The following is a 14,656-nucleotide window of genomic DNA, read 5'->3' on the forward strand; positions in this document are numbered from 1 at the left end:
TATTTACACGGGACAGGACGGAGCAAGACAAAACACATGTCCGACTGCTTCACCATCTTGGAACAAAGGACCTCTCCTTCTCTTTCCATCTCTCTCTATCTCATTCCTCTTTACACATCCCTCATGTTATCTTTCTCTCTCTAAAACATCACATTTTTTGCTTTCGCTCCATCTCTCCCCCTTGCTCCTTGTCTCTTTTCCCACCTCTCTCACTTCCGAACTCCTGCATTTAAGACATATCTCTATCTTGTTTTCCTTTCTCTCTACATCTCATTGTCTATTTTCTCTCACTTTCTTTACATGTTCAATTTGTTGCAAACATTGATGGGTACGTCTCCACTTTTACCTGCTCTGTTCCTTCACGTCTCTCACCCCTCAACATTGCCCTGACACAGTTCAGGTTGTATTTTTTAGGACCAATCATAGCAAAACATTTCAAACAGTTGTACCAAGGAAAACATAAACAAGTATTTCTAATTGGAAGAATATAGTACCTCCCCATTTTGACCTGATTGCTTCAGTTTCGTGCCTAGTGAATACGACCTAGGCTGTGCTGGCTGTGTTAGCTGTTGAAATCTAAGTTGAGGCAGTGTCCTTATAAAGCAGGGCACAGCTCCTTGAGTTTACAGTCAGCCCATCTCTGTTTTCACAATGCAATATACTGCCGCTTCATTGGTCAGCGAGGGCCAGATTGCCACTGGCCTTTTTTTGGCATCTGCTTTCCACTCTATTAGGGTTGAGCTGTGTGTGTGTGTGTGTGTGTGTGTGTGTGTGTGTGTGTGTGTGTGTGTGTGTGTGTGTGTGTGTGTGTGTGTGTGTGTGTGTGTGTGTGTGTGTGTGTGTGTGTGTGTGTGTGTGTGTGTGTGTGTGTGTGTGTGTGTGTGTGTGTGTGTGTGTGTGTGTGTGTTAGAGAGGTGATGCAATGTGTGTGTGAATTGTGTGTAAGTATGCGTGTATCTGTCCAGTTAGTGCCAGACTGTTAGCTGTTCGGCTCAGTGTTATTTACAGACAAGCGGCCAGCATGAAAGCTCACTGTTTGTGCATGTAAACAGTCCCCCCATCCACCCCAAAGCCATAAGGCTGCTACATAGTTAACCAAATAGCTTGTTTTTGGACTCTTCACATACGCTGATGCTACTGTTTATCTGTCACTTTATTCCTGGTTAAATGTACATATCTAAATGCACATCGACCTGGTACTGGTACCCCGTGTATGTAGCCAAGTTATCATGACTCATTGTGTATTTATTATTACCTGTTTTACTTTCCTATTCTAGCACTATTTCTGTATCTCTGCATTGCTGGGAAGGGCCCGTCAGTAAGCATTACACCTGAAGCATGTGACAAATATCATTTGATTTTGAACAGTCGCCCCCTTCCTTATTCCCATAACACTTCCCCACATAACTAATCATACCCAGGCAAACAGCAGTCTTTGAACTTTGCCTCATGACTGTGTTTTCTCAGGAAGTCTGTTTAAAGTCTTTATTACAGCCGGAGGCTAGCACCTCTCTGAGTGAGCCAGGCAGAGAGGAGCGGAGCGGGAGAGATGCACAGAGCTCACCGCCGCTCGTCATGTGGAAATGAATACTGTAAATAAAACGCCAGCGTCGCCGTATGCGGAGTGCATCTGTAATTGGGAGCCCAGTCAGAGGTGTAGACAGTGAAGGCTGTGCTAACAATGTTTGCTCCGTCTTCTCTCTCTTCTCTCTCAAACAGCACAGGAAGAGCGAGGGAGGGGAGAGGCGATGCTTTTTTCGTCTGCTGGAGAGAATCTTAATTCGCTGTGTTTTTGTCTTGGAGGTGAAACCAAGGGGAGAGGAGGAGGCTGGAGGAGCGGTGCTTTACTGTGGGCATAGCTGACTAGTTGTGTTACTACCCCTTTCTCTCTTCTTGCCTCTCTCTCCCTCTCTCTATTTACTGCATTGTCGGAACTAGAAGCACAAGCATTTTGCTACACTCGCATTAACATCTGCTAACCATGTGTATGTGACAAATCAAATTTGATTTGATTTTATTCCTCCAATGTGAGGCAACCTACATTAAAGAACAGGATGTGGTATATGCTCTTATTTAAAGCAGGTCTCTAACCCAAGCAGCTAGTCAAGCCCTCATGTGTTATATGAGGATAAGGGAACAGCTAAATCAGAGTTGATGAATCTCTGTCTGTCTGTCTGTCTGTCTGTCTGTCTGTCTGTCTGTCTGTCTGTCTGTCTGTCTGTCTGTCTGTCTGTCTGTCTGTCTGTCTGTCTGTCTGTCTGTCTGTCTGTCTGTCTGTCTGTCTGTCTTCGGGAGAGACTGGCAGAGCTTAAACTATACTGATGCCAAATGTTGTTGTTTTTTAGATTAGATTCAACTTTGTCATTGAACAAGTACAAGTACAGTACAATGAAATGCAGTTAACATCTGACCAGAAGTGCAAATAAAAGAGAAACAATTATGTACAATGTATGTATACATTTGCAATGAAGGCAAATGGCAAGTCTAAATGTGCAATGAAGGTAAATTAAAAGTGCAAGGAGACATGCAACTGAAATACAGGGATATCAGCAATGAGGTTACCGAGGTTAACATGTACATATACAACTGAATAATGTCCTTAATCAGACTTTGCAAAGCAATATCAGAGTCAAATAGTACAGCAAAAGAGTGCAGTGCAACAAGGTCCCTGAGAGGGAGTGGTAGGATATGAGAGGGAGTGGTAGGTAGTACTAAGTGGTAGGATATGACTAGTTTTTTTATTTTATCTTTATTTAACTAGGCAAGTCAGTTAAGAACAAATTCATATTTTCAGTGACAGCCTAGGAACAGTGGATTAACTGCCTGTTCAGGGACAGAATGACAGATTTTTACCTTGTCAGCTCAGGGATTTGATCTTAAAACCTTTCGGTTACAAGTTCAACGCTCTAACCACTAGGATACCTGCCGCCCCAGTGCCATGTCACAGAGTTCAGCAGGGTTACAGTAGCTGGAAAGAAGCTGTTCTTGAGCCTGGTAGTGTGGGAATGCAAACAGTTTGCCGCGCACCCTACGCAGACACAGCTTTTGCTGGAGGTCTATGATGGCAGGGAGCTGGGCACCAGTGATGTGCTGGGCAGCTTTTAGTCTTCCTGTAATCCTTCCTTGGTTTTCTTTGCATTGAGGACCAGGTTGCCACCCCGCTTCCCTCGCCTTTGTTTACGATCTTGACGCCGTCTCCGGGCACTTCCTCTCGGCGATGTTTCAGTCTCCCTGGGCGTCTTCGCGATCTCCAGTGGAAGTTGTAAGTTGTCGAAAACTCTCTTTGTGCGTTGTGTTCCAATATCGGCTATATACATCAGGCTGTACTGAGTAAATAAACTAAGAACTATTAAGTAAATTACTGCTAATTCGCAAAATCTGGGCACACACCAAGCCTTGAGTTGTACACGCGCCACCATGATCTGGGGGTTAGTAGGGATGACAATTTTATCTTATCCCTTCGCCCCTTCCTTCCCCCACTCGCTTCTAACCTGCCTCCCTCCCCCATATTGGGACTTCAGCATCCATTAACATTCTCTTCTGATTAGGGACTGGAGTATAAATATGTGTTGACACATTGACATGTGCTCTCTGGAGACAGGAGGAGCTCAACTCTGCTGGGAACGGGTGTCCTGTTGGGGACACCCGTTCCCAGCTGGGACCTCCCCCCCACACCCTCAGCTGGAATGTGGCGCATGGAACGCAAACATATTCCTAAAAATATTTAACCTCCACACATTAACAAGTCCAATAGCTCAAATGTGTCATGTTTTGTCATTAATTATCATGTCTTGTCCCTGTGCTTCCCCTTCTATTCGTTTCCCTCTGCTGGTCTTATTAGGTTCTTTCCCTCTTTCTATCCCTCTCTCTCTCCCTCCCTCTCTCACTCTCTCGCTCTCTCTTCTCTCTATCGTTCCGTTCCTGCTCCCAGCTGTTCCTATTCCCCTAATCAATCATTTAGTCTTCCCACACCTGTTCCCGATCCTTTTCCCTGATTAGAGTCCCTATTTCTCTCCTTGTTTTCCGTTCCTGCCCCGTCGGATCCTCATCTATAATTCACCGTGCTGTGTCTATGTTTTGCCCTGTCGTGTCGTGTTTCCCTCAGATGCTGCGTGGTGAGCAGGTGTCTGAGTCTGCTAGGTTCAAGTGCCTTCCCGAGGCAACCTGCAGTTCTCGATCAAGTCTCCAGTCTGTTCTCGTCTTTACGAGTAGTATTATGCTTTTTGTTTTGTAAAGTTTCTTACTGGATTAAAAACTCTGTTTTCGCCAAGTCGCTTTTGGGTCCTCATTCACCTGCATAACAGAAGGATCCGACCAAGGAATGGACCCAGCGACTACAGAGGCTCGTAACACTGCCGTCAAGATCCAAGGAGCCATGCTCGGCAGACACGAGCAGGAATTGTCTGCTGCTCGCCATGCCGTGGAGAACCTGGCCGCTCAGGTTTCCGACCTCTCTGGACAGTTCCAGAGTCTTCGTCTCGTGCCACCTGTTACTTCCTGGCCTGCCGAGCCTCCGGAACCTAGGGTTAATAACCCACCTTGCTACTCCGGGCAGCCCACGGAGTGCCGCTCCTTTCTCACCCAGTGTGATATTGTGTTCTCTCTCCAACCCAACACATACTCTAGTGAGAGAGCTCGGGTTGCTTACGTCATTTCACTCCTTACTGGCCGGGCCCGAGAGTGGGGCACAGCTATCTGGGAGGCAAGGGCTGATTGTTCTAACAATTACCAGAACTTTAAAGAGGAGATGATTCGGGTTTTTGACCGTTCAGTTTTTGGTGGGGAGGCTTCTAGGGCCCTGGCTTCCCTATGCCAAGGTGATCGATCCATAACGGATTACTCTATAGAGTTTCATACTCTTGCTGCCTCTAGTGACTGGAACGAGCCGGCGCTGCTCGCTCGTTTTCTGGAGGGACTCCACACAGTGGTCAAAGATGAGATTCTCTCTCGGGAGGTTCCTTCCAGTGTGGACTCTTTGATTGCTCTCGCCATCCGCATAGAACGACGGGTAGATCTTCGTCACCAGGCTCGTGGAAGAGAGCTCGCATCAACGGTGTTTCCCTGCTCCGCATCGCAACCATCTCCCTCCTCTGGCTCTGAGACTGAGCCCATGCAGCTGGGAGGGATTCGCATCTCGACTAAGGAGAGGGAACGGAGGATCACCAACCGCCTGTGCCTCTATTGCGGATTTGATGGACATTTTGTTAATTCATGTCCAGTAAGAGGCCAGATCCCATCAGTAAGCGGAGGGCTACTGGTGAGCGCTACTACTCAGGTCTCTTCATCTAGATCCTGTACTACTATGTCGGTCCATCTACGCTGGACCGGTTCGGGTGCTACATGCAGTGCCTTGATTGACTCTGGGGCTGAGGGTTGTTTCATGGACGAAGCATGGGTTCGGAAACATAACATTCCTTTCAGACAGTTAGACAAGCCTACGCCCATGTTTGCCTTAGATGGTAGTCATCTTCCCAGTATCAGATTTGAGACACTACCTTTAACTCTCACAGTATCTGGTAACCACAGTGAGACTATTTCTTTTTTGATTTTTCGTTCACCTTTTACACCAGTTGTTTTGGGTCATCCCTGGCTAGTATGTCATAATCCTTCTATTAATTGGTCTTGTAATTCTATCCTATCCTGGAACGTATCTTGTCATGTGAAGTGCTTAATGTCTGCCATCCCTCCCATTTCTTCTGTCCCCACTTCTCAGGAGGAACCTGGCGATTTGACAGGAGTGCCGGAGGAATATCATGATCTGCGCACGGTCTTCAGTCGGTCCCGAGCCAACTCTCTTCCTCCTCACCGGTCGTATGATTGTAGTATTGATCTCCTTCCGGGGACCACTCCTCCTCGGGGTAGACTATACTCTCTGTCGGCTCCCGAACGTAAAGCTCTCGAGGATTATTTATCTGTGTCTCTTGACGCCGGTACCATAGTGCCTTCTTCCTCTCCGGCCGGGGCGGGGTTCTTTTTTGTTAAGAAGAAGGACGGTACTCTGCGCCCCTGCGTGGATTATCGAGGGCTGAATGACATAACGGTTAAGAATCGTTATCCGCTTCCCCTTATGTCATCAGCCTTCGAGATTCTGCAGGGAGCCAGGTGCTTTACTAAGTTGGACCTTCGTAACGCTTACCATCTCGTGCGCATCAGAGAGGGGGACGAGTGGAAAACGGAGTTTAACACTCCGTTAGGGCATTTTGAGTACCGGGTTCTGCCGTTTGGTCTCGCCAATGCGCCAGCTGTTTTTCAGGCATTAGTTAATGATGTTCTGAGAGACATGCTGAACATCTTTGTTTTTGTCTATCTTGACGATATCCTGATTTTTTCACCGTCACTCGAGATTCATGTTCAGCACGTTCGACGTGTTCTACAGCGCCTTTTAGAGAATTGTCTCTACGTAAAGGCTGAGAAGTGCTCTTTTCATGTCTCCTCCGTTACTTTTCTCGGTTCCGTTATTTCCGCTGAAGGCATTCAGATGGATTCCGCTAAGGTCCAAGCTGTCAGTGATTGGCCCGTTCCAAGGTCACGTGTCGAGTTGCAGCGCTTTTTAGGTTTCGCTAATTTCTATCGGCGTTTCATTCGTAATTTCGGTCAAGTTGCTGCCCCTCTCACAGCTCTTACTTCTGTCAAGACGTGTTTTAAGTGGTCCGGTTCCGCCCAGGGAGCTTTTGATCTTCTAAAAGAACGTTTTACGTCCGCTCCTATCCTCGTTACTCCTGACGTCACTAGACAATTCATTGTCGAGGTTGACGCTTCAGAGGTAGGCGTGGGAGCCATTCTATCCCAGCGCTTCCAGTCTGACGATAAGGTTCATCCTTGCGCTTATTTTTCTCATCGCCTGTCGCCATCTGAGCGCAACTATGATGTGGGTAACCGTGAACTGCTCGCCATCCGCTTAGCCCTAGGCGAATGGCGACAGTGGTTGGAGGGGGCGACCGTTCCTTTTGTCGTTTGGACAGACCATAAGAACCTTGAGTACATCCGTTCTGCCAAACGACTTAATGCCCGTCAAGCTCGTTGGGCGTTGTTTTTCGCTCGTTTCGAGTTTGTGATTTCTTACCGTCCGGGTAGCAAGAACACCAAGCCTGATGCCTTATCCCGTCTGTTTAGTTCTTCTGTGGCTTCTACTGATCCCGAGGGATTCTTCCTTATGGGCGTGTTGTCGGGTTGACAGTCTGGGGAATTGAAAGACAGGTTAAGCAAGCACTCACGCACACTGCGTCGCCGCGCGCTTGTCCTAGTAACCTCCTTTTCGTTCCTGTTTCCACTCGTCTGGCTGTTCTTCAGTGGGCTCACTCTGCCAAGTTAGCTGGTCATCCCGGTGTTCGAGGCACTCTTGCGTCTATTCGCCAGCGCTTTTGGTGGCCGACTCAGGAGCGTGACACGCTCCGTTTCGTGGCTGCTTGTTCGGACTGCGCGCAGACTAAGTCGGGTAACTCTCCTCCTGCCGGTCGTCTCAGACCGCTCCCCATTCCTTCTCGACCATGGTCTCACATCGCCCTAGACTTCATTACCGGTCTGCCTTTGTCTGCGGGGAAGACTGTGATTCTTACGGTTGTCGATAGGTTCTCTAAGGCGGCACATTTCATTCCCCTCGCTAAACTTCCTTCCGCTAAGGAGACGGCACAAATCATTATCGAGAATGTGTTCAGAATTCATGGCCTCCCGTTAGACGCCGTTTCAGACAGAGGCCCGCAATTCACGTCACAGTTTTGGAGGGAGTTCTGTCGTTTGATTGGTGCGTCCGTCAGTCTCTCTTCCGGGTTTCATCCCCAGTCTAACGGTCAAGCAGAGAGGGCCAATCAGACGATTGGTCGCATACTACGCAGCCTTTCTTTCAGAAACCCTGCGTCTTGGGCAGAACAGCTCCCCTGGGCAGAATACGCTCACAACTCGCTTCCTTCGTCTGCTACCGGGTTATCTCCGTTTCAGAGTAGTCTGGGTTACCAGCCTCCTCTGTTCTCATCCCAGCTTGCCGAGTCCAGCGTTCCCTCCGCTCAAGCGTTTGTCCAACGTTGTGAGCGCACCTGGAGGAGGGTGAGGTCTGCACTTTGCCGCTACAGGGCACAGACTGTGAGAGCCGCCAATAAACGCAGGATTAAGAGTCCAAGGTATTGTTGCGGCCAGAGAGTGTGGCTTTCCACTCGCAACCTTCCTCTTACGACAGCTTCTCGTAAGTTGACTCCGCGGTTCATTGGTCCGTTCCGTGTCTCCCAGGTCGTCAATCCTGTCGCTGTGCGACTGCTTCTTCCGCGACATCTTCGTCGCGTCCATCCTGTCTTCCATGTCTCCTGTGTCAAGCCCTTTCTTCGCACCCCCGTTCGTCTTCCCTCCCCCCTCCCGTCCTTGTCGAGAGCGCACCTATTTACAAGGTACGTAAGATCATGGACATGCGTTCTCGGGGACGGGGTCACCAATACTTAGTGGATTGGGAGGGTTACGGTCCTGAGGAGAGGAGTTGGGTTCCGTCTCGGGACGTGCTGGACCGTTCGCTTATTGATGATTTCCTCCGTTGCCGCCAGGGTTCCTCCTCGAGTGCGCCAGGAGGCGCTCGGTGAGTGGGGGGTACTGTCATGTTTTGTCATTAATTATCATGTCTTGTCCCTGTGCTTCCCCTTCTATTCGTTTCCCTCTGCTGGTCTTATTAGGTTCTTTCCCTCTTTCTATCCCTCTCTCTCCCCCTCCCTCTCTCACTCTCTCGCTCTCTCTTCTCTCTATCGTTCCGTTCCTGCTCCCAGCTGTTCCTATTCCCCTAATCAATCATTTAGTCTTCCCACACCTGTTCCCGATCCTTTTCCCTGATTAGAGTCCCTATTTCTCTCCTTGTTTTCCGTTCCTGCCCCGTCGGATCCTCATCTATAATTCACCGTGCTGTGTCTATGTTTTGCCCTGTCGTGTCGTGTTTCCCTCAGATGCTGCGTGGTGAGCAGGTGTCTGAGTCTGCTAGGTTCAAGTGCCTTCCCGAGGCAACCTGCAGTTCTCGATCAAGTCTCCAGTCTGTTCTCGTCTTTACGAGTAGTATTATGCTTTTTGTTTTGTAAAGTTTCTTACTGGATTAAAAACTCTGTTTTCGCCAAGTCGCTTTTGGGTCCTCATTCACCTGCATAACAAAATGAAAGATAAACAAGTTGTTTATCTACCCAGCAAGTCAGATTTCTAAAAAGTTTTACGGTGAAAACATAGCACATATTTATGTCAAACCACCACCGCAGACATAGCTCATTTGCATAGCCAAGTAGGAAAAAATATGCAATCAACAAACGCAGGATTAAAAGAAAAATCATTTCACTAACCTTTTGAAATCTTCATCAGATGACAGTAATATAACATGTTACACAGTACATTCATTTTTTTTCAATAATCTGCAATATATATCCATAAATCTCTGTTTACAATGATGCATCGTTCAAAAAATGCTACTAAAATGTCAGGAGAAATGACGATAGCTCCGGCAGATAACGTCAGCTAACAAGGAATACACATCATAAACTTTGACTAAATATGCATGTTCTACATATGTATAGGAACATACACTTCTTCTAAATGCAATCGCTGTGTTACATTTATTTTTAACGTTACAGGTTGCGCTCACTAGGCTATACTAGGAGTCGGCGCTCCAAATGTAGCATTCTGGCTCCTCTATCTTGGAGTCCACAGAAACCCAAATTTACCACATAAATATTCCCTTACCTTTGCTGTTCTTCCATCAAAAGACCTGGAAGGGATAATACTTACCAAAACAGCGTTTAGTTTTCAAGTCTGCGTCTTTCGGTTCTCAAAAACTACACATTTCGGTCAAAATGTAGCCAAAAGTCAAGTGGATGCGCACCAAAACGTCGAACTTACATATTATATGTCGAGTAAACTTGTCAAACTAACTTCATAATCAAGCTTTAACATGTTATAAAGGTGTACAGCAATTGTGAGGACGAACAGAAACACAGGCATCGTTCAATCGATCTTGGAAAAAAGACAGGACTTGACCAGAGCGCGCATAAAAGTGACCTGTTTTTTCGCGTGACCGAGAGCTTTCGGCACGCTCAAACTCCCGTGAGCGCGCGATTCTCACAATGAGAAGCCCCATTGAAAGCAGGGATCGCGCTGAACACGTAGGAACTGTTCCCAGAGCTGTAACTGTTTGGGCAGGGTGTTTGCGATGACGTCAAAGTTGGGCCAACTTTTATCATGACAAGAGATAGTTTGGGAGAATGCATGCCCTGACAGTTCTGCTTTACATAGAGACAAAATTTAAACGGTTTTAGAAGCTTTAGAGTGTTTTCTATTCGATAATATTTTTTATATGCATATATTAGCAACTTTTGACAAAAATTTATCCTGTTTAATAAGGGCGCTAAATTCCTCCAGTAGGGGCAGTAAACAGCCCTAGCACTGACAGGTTAAACTGCTTTGCAACTCATTTTATCTCTCTTTTATCCCCCTCTCCCACCCCCAGATCGGGACTTCTCTATCCAGGTGAGCACGGAGCGGCGGTCCTTCACAGCGGGCGAGCCGCTGGAGCTGCGCTGCACCATCGATGCCCAGAGCGTGCCCGAGCGCTTCTTCTCGGTGTCGTGGGTGTTCAGCAGCTCGCCGGTGGCCGTGATAGGGCCCAGCGCTGTGCCCGTCCTGGGACTCGACTACGTGGCGCGTGAGGCCGCTGGTCGCATGACTGTGCGCAAGGAGAGCCCTACTGTGCACTTGCTTAAGCTGCAGCACCTCCGACCACAGGATGCTGGGAAATACATCTGCAGGGTCACGGAGAGGGAGAAGACACCCACCGGGGACTTTATAGACCGGAGCAAGAGGTCACGCAACGTCCAGATCACCGTCCAGCCCATCAGTGAGTATCAACACGGCACCCTATTGGCACCTGGGTTAGTAACCAGGCCTCCCATTAACCACTTGATCAGTTAAACCAGAGATTATCAAACCTGGGTCCACTGAGGTTCTGCAGGGGGTCTGACAAATTATTATACTTTTTTGGGAGGGGGAGGGGTTTATAAGTGGAAAATTTATATTTTCTGAATATCGCTAGCTGGATAACATTTGTATGTCTCTGCGTCCAGTATAAACGAAGTTAGAGGTAGTATCACAAGCCAATGCTAACTAACATTAGCCCAGTGATTGTGGAAGTAGATAAATGGCTTCATTGTGCAATTCTCTGAAATTGCAGTCATAGGAGGAAATTGCAGTCATTGGAGCTAATTATATATTTTTTACTGTATAAAGTGGTAATTTCCGGGATGTAAAAACAACGCGTCAACTTAAACTACCAAAACCAGAGAGAAAGCATGCAATAAAGAAATTGAACTATATATATAGGGAGAATCGAAAATGTTCTCTACGCCACCAAGAGTCTTCGTAGCTAATAGAATATGTTAGAGTTTACACTTCCTCTTCCAATGAACTGTGGGGAGGTCAAAATAATGAAACTGTCTACCAAATCTATTAATTTAATGTTGATTACTTCTCCTTGCCATTATCATTCACCTGATGATAAGACAAGATGTGACCTTTTTTATTTTTGGCTAACATCTGATGAGTGTCCCTGGGTTGCCGGTTTGCCTGGGCATGAGATCCCAGCATCTAATTGTCCCTTTGATAATAGTATTCCTTTTTAATGATATGCATGATGTATTCTCCCAGAGCCCCCTCTGTCTCTCGGTCAGATACCTTTCTTCCCAGAGAACAGCAGCGCCTGAGTCACTCTGAGAAAAAAGGCATTCTTTATTCTACCATTATTTTCTGTGTCAGTGGATTGCTAAAGTTAGGTAATGCAGTATTAGGGTCCTTCACATTCCCTCAGCTCGGGGCTGCGAGCGAAAGCTGCTAGCTTGGATAATGGAGAAAGCTGGCGAGGAGGATGGAGGACGCTGAGCTAACAGGCGTGAAATGAGAGTGTGGAGAAGGAGATGGGGAGAGAGAGAGAGAGAGAGAGAATGGGGCCTACCTCTCCAGGGCCCACTAATGGATCCCTGGGCTAAATTACTGTGTTCTGCTGGGGCCGAGGGACTCAGCTGGGCTTTCAGAGGGGTGGCCGCTAGGGATGTGCTGGAGCACAAGCTAATACAACACCCCCAAAAACTTGCAGGGCACAATGTTCTCTTCCTCTCTCTTTCTGTTTACTAGTGAAGTAACTCCCCTCTGGTCTTCAGCTCTATAACCCCTCTACAGCACCCTCCCTCCTCTCTATCCCTCCTCTCTTTCCCTCCTCTCTATCCCTCCTCTCTATCCCCCCTCTCTCTCCCTCCTCTCTATCCCTCCTCTCTATCCCTCCTCTCTATCCCTCCTCTCTTTCCCTCCTCTCTATCCCTCCTCTCTATCCCTCCTCTCTATCCCTCCTCTCTATCCCTCCTCTCTTTCCCTCCTCTCTATCCCTCCTCTCTATCCCTCTTCTCTATCCCTCCTCTCTATCCCTCCTCTCTATCCCTCCTCTCTTTCCCTCTTCTCTATCCCTCCTCTCTATCCCTCCTCTCTATCCCTCCTATTCAATCCCTCCTCTCTATCCCTCCTCTCTATCCCTCCTCTCTATCCCTCCTCTCTATCCCTCTTCTCTATCCCTCCTCTCTATCCCTCCTCTCTATCCCTCTTCTCTATCCCTCCTCTCTTTCCCTCCTCTCTATCCCTCCTCTCTATCCCTCCTCTCTATCCCTCCTCTCTATCCCTCCTCTCTTTCCCTCCTCTCTATCCCTCTTCTCTATCCCTCTTCTCTATCCCTCCTCTCTATCCCTCCTCTCTATCCCTCTTCTCTATCCCTCCTCTCTATCCCTCCTCTCTATCCCTCCTCTCTTTCCCTCCTCTCTATCCCTCCTCTCTATCCCTCCTCTCTATCCCTTCTCTCTATCCCTCCTCTCTATCCCTCCTCTCTATCCCTCACTCTTTCTTTCACTATAAGGGCTGGTCTTTTCACTATAAGGGCTGGTCTTGAATCCTAAATCCAGCTGCTACCAGCATTAAAACACAACACAACAACCCACCCCAACTCACCCTAAATGAATCAAATCAAATGTATTGGTCACATACACGTGTTTAGCGGATGTTATTGCAGGTGTAGCGAAATGTTTTTATTACATTTTTTGTAATACGGTAATAACACAAAAACATTCTGGGCTAATAATGTAAGAATTAACATATAAAAAAGTAGTTCACTATTTTTAGGATTAGTTCACTATTTTTAGGAGTAGTTCACTATTTTACAACTTGTAAGATGATTGCTCACCCTGAAAGTAGTCTATGGAGCAGGAGAAAATCATATGTAATCAAATCACATTTTATCGGTCACATACACATGTTTAAGGTGTTATTGCGGGTGTAGCGAAATGCTTCTATCGTTCAGTTTTCTTTAAACAGCCACTACAAACTTCAGCTAACTTTAGCCACCACAACCTAACAATTGACCTTTAAATACATCAAACCAAATATGGAGTTGATTTGAATTGATTTCAGGTGATTTGGACATATTTTTTGTAAACACACATTCTTCCATCACTTCAATTTGTTGTTAGCTTGTGGTAGCTAAGGTTAGCTGAAGTTTGTAGTGGCTTAAACATCGATTACAGTTTTATCTTGGCCCAAAGACTACTTTCAGGATGATGGACCATCTAACATCAAGTTGTGAATAGTGAACTACTCCTTTAAGCAAGCACCCCAACCTCATCCCACTCCCGCCCAAAACTGTCCCCAAACAAAGCCCCTCTGGCCTCGACATGGCTCTAGTAAATCCCCAAAATGCTGCCTAATGGGACCTTTTGTTTCCCTAACAGAGGTTTAATGTTCTATTTAAGCTCTTTATGGAGTTTTTACAGTGTAATAACCATGATTACAGCAGGGAGGGAGGTCAAAATGTACCGGGCTGCAGGCAGCGAGAAGAGAGGTATGGGGTCAAGGTGACTCCCCTATACAGACAACACCCCCGACGCACCTACCTCTAGTTACCACCACTTGTATCTGGGCCAATTAGACAGTGGCCTCTGTGTGGCCCTGATTGGGGGGATGGGTGATGGGGGAGTATGGGTTAGAGTGGGGTGAGAGCGGGAGGGCAGGCAGAGGGAACAGAGCTGTAAACAGTGCTGACAAATCAGTCCTGATGGATGAGTTTACCTTGCAGGGGAGAGGGGTCCTGAAGCGCTGCTATGAATTACAAACACACACAGAGAAAGAGAAAGAGACAGAAAGAGAGAGAGAGATGGGGGGAGCGAGCGAGTGAGAGTGGGGCAGTAGACGGAAAGGAACGGAGATAGAGAGGGGATTAAAGAGGAGGGGGGAGGAAAAACACACAGTGAAAAGATAGAGGTGTAAGAGAAAAGAGAATAATGAAGTTCAGGAAGGGAGATAAGTTACAAGTGGGAGACATAAAAATAAAAAGAGGAAAAAGATCTGAGATTTGAAGAGAGAAGGAGAAAAACAGGCAGGTTTGAAGAGAAGCTGCCCTCTGCCTGCTTAACCATGTGTGATGTTCACGCACATCCACATTGACACTTAGAGCTGAGAGACGGAGAGAATGTATAATGTATTTAACACCGAAAAAAGCTGGGTTGAAATCAAAAGACGGAGGGAGGAAGAGAAACGGATGGAGGCATTCCTTTTGTTCATCTAAGTGTGAAAGGCTGCTTCATTCTGTATTCTCCCAAGAGCTTGTTAGGAGGGGCGGTTA

General features: G+C 47.1%; 1 protein-coding gene across 1 annotated transcript in view; it reads left to right on the forward strand.

The window, feature by feature from the left end:
• The window catches only part of LOC124044121 (immunoglobulin superfamily member 3-like), a 184,496-nt gene that overhangs the window by 109,190 nt on the left and 60,650 nt on the right, over nucleotides 1-14,656 (forward strand). The window contains exon 4 of the mRNA XM_046363592.1: nucleotides 10,457-10,843. Coding sequence (XP_046219548.1) covers nucleotides 10,457-10,843 — 387 coding nt within the window. The remainder of the gene's footprint in view (nucleotides 1-10,456; nucleotides 10,844-14,656) is intronic.

This window comes from Oncorhynchus gorbuscha, linkage group LG09, assembly GCF_021184085.1.
Source record: "Oncorhynchus gorbuscha isolate QuinsamMale2020 ecotype Even-year linkage group LG09, OgorEven_v1.0, whole genome shotgun sequence".
Lineage (NCBI taxonomy): Eukaryota > Metazoa > Chordata > Actinopteri > Salmoniformes > Salmonidae > Oncorhynchus > Oncorhynchus gorbuscha.